The sequence below is a fragment of the Camelus ferus genome, chromosome 15 (genome assembly GCF_009834535.1).
Source record: "Camelus ferus isolate YT-003-E chromosome 15, BCGSAC_Cfer_1.0, whole genome shotgun sequence".
Taxonomy (NCBI): domain Eukaryota; kingdom Metazoa; phylum Chordata; class Mammalia; order Artiodactyla; family Camelidae; genus Camelus; species Camelus ferus.
The window spans coordinates 32,600,496-32,612,783 of NC_045710.1; the positions used below are offsets into that span (position 1 = coordinate 32,600,496).

Consider the following 12,288-nt stretch of genomic DNA (forward strand, 5'->3'; position numbering starts at 1 on the left):
ATTAACATATAATATGTTTATTATTATTTTAATATTGACCAGTATTTTCTCATTTTTAATTTCTAACATAGTAAATATTTACAGATATAAGCCACATAAGAAAAGTTCCTTGAGGTCCTCAATAAGTTGTAAGAGTGTAAAGGAGTCCAAAGACCAAAAATTTTTAGAAAAGTAAATTTAAACATGTTTAGATCAAAACACAGATCAAAAACATGGAAATATCTCTTAAAGCTTCTAAGATTCTGCTGCCTTCCTCAGTGACATACTCATTTGTAAGCCATGACAATATTTTTCCTCCTTATATTTAACCTGAATCTGACAGACTGAATAATCACAGTTCATTTTCTTTCACCTTCAAAGGTTTTTCAATCACCCGTAACACTCCAAATGGTTTTTATAAGCCTATAAGTAAACCCAAGACTCCAAGAAGAATCTGACTATTCTTTTTGCTTTCTCTAAAAGTTGTAAACTAAGTCAAAAAAGTGGTTCATTGTATCTTTACCAGTCAAATTAGTCATCAGGCCTTGGCCTTGACCTTGCCTTGTACTGTACCATGTAAGCTCAAAAGATAACTGGAGAGGGATATGGAGTCAAGAGAAGGCTTCTTAAATATTAAATGTAAAAGAAAACTTTTATACTCTGCAGCAATTGAGGAAGAAAAGATAACAAGACAAAAAAAAGAAAAATAAGGAGATGACTAAAGGAACAGAGACCTTGAGCAAGAATGGATGAGATCTTAAGCCCAAGTGGTGAACTAGTCCTTGGTACAAGGAATGCCACCATTGCAGCAAGACAGAAGGTGAATGCAAGAATACATAGCGTGGTCATGAGAAAATGAGAAACTTCATATACTCTCAAATAAATAAAAGGCAACGCCATCATCTAAGTTAGAGAAGAGAAAGGGATTTAGGAAGTTTAAGAAATGAGAAAAAAGTGAGAAACAAACCTGCTGGAGAAAAATAATGAGTCCACCAGGTACTTCTGACACAATTTTGAGGTCTGAGATTATTAATCTAAATGAAAACAAATTAGGCCCTTGGTGAGACTGTTCCCTGCAACGTCAGCTGCTCAGTGTAAACAAGAGAGGTTATGGCTCACCCAGCACTGGGGTTTAATCAGCCACGTAGGACTGAAGGAAAGAAGGGCAAAATGGTGAGACTATTTAAGAAAAAGTGATTGTGTAATCTAGGCTAGATGAGGCAGGAAAATAAAAGGGCTGATGGATAATGACAGCACTAGAGTCCAAGGATTAGGTAGTGGGTCTCAACCCCGGCCGTATAAAAAAATCACCTGAGGAGCTTTAAGACAATAATACCACTGGTGCCAAGGCCCACCCCCAGAATTCTTTCCAGATTTAACTGGTTTGGAAAAGGAGCCTAGGCACTGGCATTTTTTTTCAAATTCTCCAGGCTGAGAGCTACTGATGAGAGGTCGTGACAAGCCTGCAAAATTGTGGCAGTAAGGGCACCTGAACAAGTGGGCTAGAAGAATAGGAAATGGTGAGATGACAGTACAAAAGTGAGATGGGTGAAAAAGAAATGTCAGCGGTAGCAACAGATTCTGGTCATGACAAGATTCAGGTTGAGATCACAAGAGGGGTGGTGAAGGCAAAGAAGAAAAAGTCACTGGAGGTGAGGAGGTCAAAGAACAAGGAACACAGGGTACAAGATGGTTCATCCAAGTGGAGGAGGAAGTCACTGAGAATAATGACAGAAGATGGCAGAAGCTTCGTATCAATGAAAGAAGAGGAGTGGCCAGTGGGTTGGCAAATTACAGCAACGTGGAGAGGAGGAGACTGAATACTGTTGAATTTGGTCTGCAATGTTTGCTAAAAACAGACTTTAAAATTATTAGGATGTTACCAATTCTATCTCTACCCAAAATAGGGTTTTCAATTATTTTGTTTGGTAATGGTTACACCAGAGGAAGATGTCAAATGAATGAAATGAAATCTAACATGCTCCACGTGCTTTCATTGAGCTAGAAAATGTGTGAATTGTGGCAATTCTAAAAGAGATTCTAAACACTTCCCCAGCTCTGAGTGTCTCTTAAGTGACAGACTTTCTATTTGAATTCTCTTTTTCTCTTTTAAAAATTATACATATACCAAGCATCACAGGAAGGATCAAGAAGAAACTATGACAAAGGTTCTTAAGCTGTACTCTCTTGAACTATACTTTAAAATTCAGAAGATAGGCATGTGTACATTTCACTCATTCTATGGAAGAGAGGATTCATAACTATAATCAGATTCTCAAAGGGTTTGTGACCCCAATACAAAGGATCAAAAAGCTAAGAAATACTTCCGTGTAAGGGGAAAGCAGCATCTCCAATTAGGAGGGCACCAGAAGTGCTCCTTTTGTCCAGCGAATTAAGCACCTACCAGCTCCTCCTTAACAGCCACGCCTGCCAAGCCATCACTCATCTGTAGGGTGTTCTTTTTCACCCGTGGCACCCTCTTTGGTTTAGATTCCTTGGAAACAGGCAGCTTACGGCTCCTGGGGACTTTCTTTTGGGGCTCCCAGGCACTATCCTCCTTGTCATCTTCAGAGGCAGACGATCTAGGAGTAAATTGACAGAAAAATTTCCAGAAAAAATGAGGCCAAATGTTAAAGGTGAAAAAGAGACATACGCTTCTTGAAAAAAGAATTAGGTAGGAAGTGTTTAATACAAAACGAAGTGATGGGAGCAAAGGCTATGAACAGATACTGCTAAGAACTGAAACAAGAGAGCTGACCAGGGACCAATGCAGAAATACTCCTGATACATTATAAATCACAGGTCTCTCTCCATTCTCCTCTCACCTAACTAATCCACACACACATACACTCAAGACATAGGAAATCATTTATTACCTGTAATTTACTGGGTCATGTCACACCATAGTCACTGTGCAGTTTTCCATTTTAAGTAATGTCTAAAGATATTTTTGATTGTCACAACTGGGATGGGAGAGGGATGCTATTGGCATCTAGTGAGTAGAGACCCGGGAAGCTGCTACACATCCTACAATACAAAGGACAGTCCCCATAGCAAAGAATTATCTGGTCAATAGTGCTGAAATTGAGAAACCATGCTCTAAAGCAACAGGAAAATCTCCCCTGCTCTCACAGACCTTATATTCTAGTGTAAATATTATATCATATTTTAGTTGGTTAACTTCTTGTTCAACAATTTATCACCAACACCTCAACAGAGCCTGGGACACAGCAGGAAGAGTTTGATAAATATCTGTTGCATAAATAAATGAAAAAGACACAGCCTTCTTCAACCCAAATGACTTAAGAAATTAGTTATACATATGTGTGTGTACAACTGAATCACCTTGCTATACACCAGAGACTAACACAACACTGTTCATCAACTATATTTCAATTAAAAAAAAAGTCAGTGACAGAATGTATTACTCCTTAAAATATACATCATTCTCCCATCTCATATAAAACTTATGTGCTTACAACTCAGAGAAAGAAGAGAATTCATCTTTGGATACCACAGTCTGGACCTTTACTTTTGCTCTTCTTGGCAATGATGACATCTGGAAGGAGAAATACAACATGAAATCAGCATGATTTGAATCACTTGAATGACTGATCACTTATTTTATCTACAAAATGATGTGCCATTCAAAACAACACTCCAATAGCTCTGCTGCTAGAAAAGGCCAATCTAAAAAAAGACAATCATTCACAAGCCTAAACACTGGTTTCCCTTCCTATGTGGCTGCCAATTATAGCCTTCCGATGGTTTCAAAAGCCTGATGAGTGTGGGCCATCTTGGGAAAAATATACCTCCAGACTTCCCTGGGGCAGTTGATAATAGCATGGAGTAGGGTATCCGGAGATATTCCTTTGCCTCAGACAGCTTACACTCAGCCCTTACTCCCTTTACCCTTAGTTCCAAGGTATCAGGTACTGTGATTTTTTTTTTTGGAGGATACTGCAGAGTAAATTGGTTTGGTTCTGAAATGCTCCCATGGCTAACTTGGGGTTTTAATTTTTACATAGTAAAATCTGCTAATCTTCTTGGTTTTGGAGTTTTGAGTCATGCCTAGGAAAGCCTTTATTCCTCCACCTCCACTCAAAATTATGAAAACAGTCTTCTTTATTTTTTGTAGTACTCTGCAGTTTATTTGGTACATTTAAGTCATTAGTCAATATGGAATGTATTTTAGTTCATGGTGTGGTGGCAAGAATTAAACACCTGTTTTCCTCCAGAGAGATAGCTGATTGTCTTAATACCACTTATTGAATAATCCTTTTCTGTCCTAGTTTGAAATACCACCCCATCAAACACTAACTTTCTCTGTTTTTGTTTTACTGTGGTAAGATATGTGTAACACAGAAATCACGTTATTTTTTCCTTTATGATGGATATTTAGTAGTACTTATTTGAGGAATGATGAACTGCATAAACATAAAATGCCAGATTAATCAAAATTTCATCCATTTCCATGGTTTTAAATACCTGTATCAGTCACTTACTAACAAACCTAATACCCCCACCCCAAATCTTACTTTTGAGATTCAGATTTACCTAATAAACTGCTGGCCTATGAAACTATTTAGATGCTTCATAGTTATCCAAAATTTGACATATCCACAATGGAACTCTTGATAACCATTCCTTATCCTAAAACCCATTCCTCCCTCAGTCCTTCCTATCTTTGTAAATGGCACAACCACTCACCTAAAATAAATGGTTCTTTGCTATAAGCCAGAACCTTGGGAAAACTTTTAACAGCTTCATAAAGCTTTAATTGACATGCAATAAACCATTCATGTTTAAAGGGTTAAAATTGGGTAAGTTTTGACATATGTATACTCATCTCCACAATCAAGTTGCTGAACACAACCATCATCCTCTAAAGTTCCATTTGCTAAGCCAAAACCTTGCAAATCTTCTTTCATCTCCCACATCCAGTCTATTAGTGTCACATAAGTTTTTCCTCTAAAATATATGTTAAATCTCTGTGATCTCCAGTGAGGCTTTAGCCCCCAACTTTTCTCATCTCTTAGATCTCAACATTTTAGGCCTAAAATGGGTTTCTCAGATATAATATTTTTATAGGACCCTATTTATTTCCTTTATAAAGTACTATATAATATAATCTGTAATTATCCTTGTTTATTGTCTGCTTCCCCCATGTTCACTTTATTGCAGCAAAATAAACACCATGAAGAAACCACATTTGTCTTACTCACTTCTGTATCACACAGACCCTGGCACTTAATAGCTGCTTTATAACTATTTAAATGAACATAAAAATATATACAAAAATGGTTTCTACAGAGAAATATACATTTTCTCTCCATCACTATAAAGCAACATCACACATGGCACTCATTGCTTTCTTGAATAAGAAATGGTACAAAAAAAATTCCTATTCTTACTGGCTAGATATTTTCCCTCCTAAAAAGCTCTCTTATTTCTGTGGGCACATAAGCATATTCAAAATCAGTAACTTGGAGGTTGCTATGATGTTACTAAGGGGGGAGGCACTAAACCAGGGAGAGTGAAAATCGGGGGAAGGGGGTAGAAAAACTTGCACGCACACAAATATTACATTAAAATTGGAAAAACAACAATTAGATAATTTAAAGAAGCATAGAGGGGAACAATTTTTTAAAAGGCACCTAAAGTTTCCCCGAGAGTAACGACAGAAGTGCTTGGAAGGTCAGCAGAGATCCTTAACTAAGTAATACAAACAAAACACTAGAGCTGGAAAAGAGGCTCAGAAATCAGACAGTCCTACTTTCTTTTATGAATATGAAGCCTCAGATCCAGTGAGGTGAAACAGTTTACTCAAAGGGAAGGGCTACGGTGGCAGAAGTACTAGAACCCCGAGCCTCAAACACCAAGCCTAGGCTTGTTTCCCATTGCACATACATTATATTAATGACATGCTGTCGTGTGGGAGGTTCGAGGAAAGTTGCCTAGAGAGTTCTCTTTCCTCAGCAGTTATTCAGTGCCTCCTACACGCCAGGCACACTGCTAAGGATGCAGCTGATTCTGCCTGGGCCATGATCTGGTAGTGAAAAGGGCGCTTCCTCCCCCGCCTCCGATAATTTGAGGTATGAAAACAATCTAGATTCGCCCGGGCTTTCCCACGTCAGTCCCTGTGTGCTAAATGCTGCAATTTGACTCAGAAGACGCGCCAGGTGACACGCGGCAGCTAGGGGGGGATTTCCGAGGGTAGGGCGTAAGATGCAGACAGCAGACAGTAAAATGTAGAAACTTCTCACTTTAAAAAGGGATGTTATTTCCCAAATGAGCACTCAGAACTTTTTAAATGGCCCCGAAAACACCGGAGCCCGGACGCCGGGCTCGCGGGAGCCCCTAGGAAGACCGCCAAGGCGGACGCTCAGCTCACCTTCCCGCCCCGCGTGTCGGAAGGCCCGGGATTCTGTGTGTACGCTCACGTCTTCCGGTTCCCGCCGGAAGTTTTTCAAACGCCGGAAGTCCCGCCTGTCTTCTCCCTTACTCGTCGCCAAGGTGCGGAGCTGCCGTAGCGGGGAGGAGCCGAGCTGAACGGAGGAGGAGCTAGAGAGAGGATACCGTGGAGCGCTGGGGTGGGGCCCCGTTCCAGGGCTGGGGGCCGAGCTCCGTCTACCCGGATCCTAGCGGAGGTAGGGCTAGAGGTGCTTGCAAAGGCTGACCCGGCTCCCTGTTTTTCTTTTTTTCCTTTCTCTTAGTCCACTTTGCTTTTATTTTCTTCTCCCTTCTTTTAAGTTTAATCCAGAATGTTTCTGTTTATTGAATTATTTGTAATTTGCAGTGGAAAAGTGGAAAACAATATTTTTTCTAAAGTCAATTAAAAATGTCGTGAATTAACTTCCCTAAAGGTGTTTCTAAGCCCTAAGATGAGGGTTTCGCTCCAGTCTTATGGAAATACCCAAATTTTGCCTTTTCTGATAAGCTTTTACGCGGCCTCTGAGGTTTTGGGAGAGTGTAGCCCTAGAGTCATCACTATCTTGCTTTGCAGTGCCAAGCACACCAGTTTGGAAACCCGGTTTTCTAACGAACTTCCTAGGGCACTTGGGCAAATGCTTTATGTCTTTGGACTTATTTCCACTGCCAACCTCTCCATCTCACTTTTTACTTGATAAGATGCTCTGGACATAATAGGGGTGAATACTCACTGAATTAATTTTCTTGAGATAAGTGCAAGTACCAGTTACCTAACCTTGGGCAAGAATGGAAAAATCCATTTCATTTTTAGATTCTTGGAAATTGCTGTCTTAAGTCCTGATAATCTAGCATCCTATATGAGCTGTCTTCCAGATCCAGCATTTCCGTTTCCCTTACCACAATACACAGAAATTGCTCCTGCTTTTGATATTGATGTGGCCAAGTATCTTAACTCCACTTCCATCCCCTAAACCCCATTTTTTTCACCAACCCAACTTAAAAGCTATAAAGGTCTCCCCAGCAATTCATTCCTTGTGTCTTAACTATATTGTCTCAAAATTAGTTCTCATTAGAAATGAAAAATGACTTTTTTTGGTATTGTGTTTTTTACCAAGTACATTAAACTCTAAGCTCACCGAAAGAGCCAAAGAAATTAGATTGTAAAATTAAGGAAATAAAGCTGCTGTTACTCTAAATTAGAATTTAGCAAATCAAAACCCCATGGATTTGTTTTAGAAGACTCTAAAGAGCAGCTTTCCGTGCTACTGACTCACTTCTAGGGACTCTTAAGTGCTGAAAAGCTGAGCAAGCTATTGAAATGACCTATGAGTGGGCCTTGCTACACAAAGTGAACATAAATTTTATTAGCTAATTTTTGCAATGGAGTGGAAAACAAGACACTGTAAACTTAATAAGTCTATTCTTCTATATCTAAGATCCTTAGTCAGTAAGGATCCATTTATGAGATTGTTTAGGGACTTTTTTTCTTTCTCTCTTAATTTGCAGCCTTATATTGCCTTTTGCAGTGGTTCCAGAAGATCTGGAACTCTCTGCTACTGTCAGTCTGCTCCACAATTTCTAATTCTGAAAGAATACTAGAGAAGATGTTACAGTTCAGGATTTTGGGAAGGGAAACCAGGTCATAATAATCAACAACAATAATTTACTCTTTACCCTTCACCTACTTTTTATGTCAAATTGTACTGTACAGGTTTAAGGTAGCAGTGGGTCAAGGTGAACCAAGATTCTCCAAAATCTTTTGACATAATCCTTGCTCTGGAGGAATTTTCAAACAAGACTGAGGACTAGATACAGCTAAAAAAGATAGAGACCCAGACAAGACAGTGTAGATTCAAGGTTAGGTTGTGCATGGTAGTAGCCACAGTACCAGGAACAAGAGTAGAAGTAGGCCAGCCTAGTGCTGGACGTTGAGTCCCCTCTCTCCCACTAGGGATATCTGCCTTTCAACTGGGAAAGAAAAAAAAATTACTAAGCTAAAGTAATAACCTGGTAAGATTTTAGACATCAAACATCTGGGAAAAATAAAAGCTAGGGCAGGATCCTCCAAAATTAATGTAGGTGGTGACCTACTCCAAAGGCAAGTAAGATTGTCCAGAACACATTTCCCTTGGAATTTTGCAAGTAAGCCACTCCGACTAAAAGCTGTCAAGGGAAATCTGTAATCACTAAGTATAAACCAGACCCCATTGCAAAAACTGCCTTTTCTCTCTAGGACCTTGTCCAGTCTGTTGTTTACCTTTGGATCTTAAGTGCTAAATTCTAAGAAATTTGTGGGTTTAGACTCACAGCCTGGAATAATCTGAACACCCACCTGAGACTAACCCAGTTGAGTTTGGAAGTAATGAAAACACATTTTGGATTTTCTAGGAGGTTATTTGTTTTATTGCTCCAAAGCATACAGCTCTTTGTGAAATTCATTGGTATGTATTACTGTAATAGTAATAGTAACAACTTATATTTATTCTTCATCTATCATGTGCCAGACACTAAGTTAATGCATTTACATGTATTTGTGTATTTAACTCACATATCAGCTCAGTGAGATGTTACTATTATCCTTTTTTTATAAAATGAGAAGGCCAAGGTATAGAGAAGTTAAATAGCCCATCCAAAATCATATAAACTATTAAATTGCAGATCTGGGATTCAAACCCAGTGATCTGCCAGACTCCAAATCCAGTACTCTCAAAGACATTCACGTACTACCACTAACTTGAAGCAAAGATCTCTTCTTTACCCATAATGGTGGCCAGTATAAGACTGAATCCTTTAGATACTCAAGAACTACTGAATCTCTAAATACACTGAATAAAGTGCTATCTATCCACAGAAAACTTAACAAGACCATTCTCCCTATTAAGTTCAAACTAATTTAAATTCTATGACAACAAAAATTATTAATAGAGATCCACCTGTTTCACCCATTGAATGGTAAGATACTTGGATCTGAGTCCTGGAACTAAGTCTTAATCATTTTGGTCTCCCCTTCTCCAATTTCTCCCTCCACCCACATAGTGTCTAATAATACTTGACAAATAATAGGTATTCAGTAAAATAGTAGACTAACTCCTGGACCCAAGAATGTGCCTGGAGTAAAGAAAGAGCGTTCCCTGTGCTAAAAAAGTAGTCTAAAACTCCTGCCACTCAGAGGGTGGGTTACCATTTTAAAAATCAAGTGTACTTTTGGAAATTCAAACATCTTGTCACCTAGAGCCAATCACTTAGCAAAGGCGGAAGAGTTTGTTTCAGATTAGAGAATGTACAAACTGAAACAGAGCCCTATTTCATAAATTTGTATGCTACCTCCTGCCCATCCACTTACCAATGTGAGAAGCGCTCATTCCTAAACACATTGGCTTCAATGAGCTTCTCTCAATAACTCAGCCAGGAACTTAGAGATTTCCTGCATAATCTAAGAGATTGGGAAGCAGAGAAGGAAGTGCCGCTGTTTCCCAAATGAAAAAGGGGTTTCTTGTCGAGTGAGGTGGACCAGGCTGGTAGATGAGTTCCCAAACTTAGCCTGTCCTGGTACTCTTTCATTCTGGCTAAAAACAGCAGCATAATTCCAGAGTGCTAGTCTAGCACTGAGGACAGTATTTCTAGCCCAGAGTGAGTTTGTCAGTCTTTCGTGTAAAAGAGAAAAAGATTCAAGGGATTAAAATCCTGAGTTTTGAAAAAATATTAAATGGATCTTGAGAAAGCATCAGTTAAGGCTGAACAAATTAATTGTACAGATTTTTCAAGGAAATGAATATTCGGACATCATTCAAGGGATTACATACATTTAAATTTATCTTACATGAAGTACAATTGTGGGACTTACATGTTGAACTGGAATTTAATTTTAATCTTTAGCTGAAAATTGAAATTTGCAGTGTTTTGTCCACTAAATATTTTACAAATCCTCAAAATATTTTGTAATGAATGTAATTAAAAGATTAAGGGGGGAAATTCTGAATCATAGATAAAATACTGTGTCTATTGCATGACCCACTGTTCCACTTACCACCTGCCTGGCAAATTCACTGGCTCAGTCATGAGCAGACATATTGCCAAATTGTTTTCTGGTGAGTTTCTCATCCTCGAGTAGTGTCCAGGGACCACCTCAAATGCCTGAAATATCTGTGGAATAGCCTGAGATCCAAGCATAGACACCCCAGAGAGCTCATTAGGCTCCTAATGATGGCATGGCTGGTTGGGTTGCAGGGAAGGGATGAAAGGCAGCATAGTGGGGCCAGATTTATTTTGTTCATCCCCACAGGGAGCCACATCTGGAGACTCTATACATCAGAACTAGTACTTTGTTTGTAGTACTTTTAGTCCATCTTCCAGCTTAATAAACTGGAACTATCCTGCAAAGTGTTCTTTGAAACACTCATCCAGAACCCTGTAGTCAGAGTTTTAATACTAGAAGCTTCACACACTAACTGGAATTCAAATTTAGAAAAGCATGGTGTGTCAGATCAGTCTAGGTCCAAGTGTGTGCTTTCGTTTTTAACTCAGGTTTATTGAATATAATTTACGTAGAGTAAAATTAAACTTTTTTTATTCTGACAAACTACATACAGTCATATAATCACCTCCACAATCAGGATATAAAACATTTCTATCACATTAAAAAAAATCAGGAGTTTTGGATTAACAAATACATACTACTATATGTAAAACAGAATTCTTTAAAAAAACTAGGTCCTACTGTATAACACAGGTAATTAGATTAAATATCTTGTAATACCTATAATGGAAAAGAACCTGAAAAAAGGAGATATATATATATATACACACACACACACACATACACATACACATACATACACATACACACTCTTTGCTCTACACCTGAAACTAGCACAACATTGTAAATCAACTATACTTAAATTTTTAAAAATGTCCCTTTGCAGTCAACCTCCTCCCCCATGCCAGCCCCTTGGCAACCACTCATTGTTCCCTGTCCCAATAATTTCACCTTTTCCAGATTGTCATGTAAACAAAATCACATACCATGTAGCCATTTGAGTCTAGGATTTTTTTTTCACTTGGTATAAAGCATTTTAAATTAATCCATGTTGTTGTGCGTTTCAGTGGTTTGTTTCTTCTTATTGCCAGTTAGCATTCCATTATGTAGATGTTTGTTTAGCTGTTCAGCAGTTGATGGGCATTTAGGTGTTTTTCCCCTTTTTGTCTCTCGTTAACAGATGCTGCTATGAACATTCACATACAAGTTTCATGTGGACATACGTTTTCATTTCTCTTGGTAAATAAATACCTAGGAACAGGATTGCTGAGTCATATGGTGAGTGTTTAGTTTTATAAGAAACAACTAAATTGTTTTCCAAAGTGGCTGTACCATTTTGCATTCCCACCAGCAATGTGTGAGAGTTCCAGATGCTCCACATCCTCACCAGGACTTGATATTGTCAGGTTTGTTTGTTTGTTTGTTTGTTGCCATTTAATAGGTATATGAAGTTCCTGATTAGAATTTTAACTTGCATTTCCTTAATGACTAATAACATTTATTAGTAAAGTGTTTATTTGCTACCCATATGTCCTCTTAGATGAACTATCCAAATAGGACAGTTTTTTAGTTGCATTTTTTTTGATGAATTATGAGAGTTCTTTATATATTGTGGATACTAGCCATTTATTAAATATGACACTTGGTTTTAAGAGTTGTTATTATAGGCAACTGCCATCATCATAGCTGGAGAGAAATGATTCCTTCTCTGACCATGAAGAAAACTCCACCACAGCCAAGCGTCCTTCAAGAGGCTAGCTAACAGATGATATCAAAACCACCAACATTTTTACATACATGAATTTTCCTGACACCAACATTACCCCAACAGAAAACATTCT

At 38.5% G+C, this 12,288-nt stretch overlaps 1 protein-coding gene across 1 annotated transcript in view; it reads right to left on the bottom strand.

Moving 5' to 3' along the window:
* SRBD1 (S1 RNA binding domain 1) overlaps positions 1 to 6,450 on the bottom strand; it is a 178,967-nt gene extending 172,517 nt beyond the window's left edge. The window contains 3 exon segments of the mRNA XM_006185764.3: positions 2,384 to 2,561; positions 3,459 to 3,538; positions 6,374 to 6,450. Of these exon segments, the coding sequence (XP_006185826.2) occupies positions 2,384 to 2,561; positions 3,459 to 3,538 (258 nt within the window). The 5' untranslated portion in view covers positions 6,374 to 6,450.
* Between the last annotated feature and the right edge of the window lie 5,838 nt (positions 6,451 to 12,288).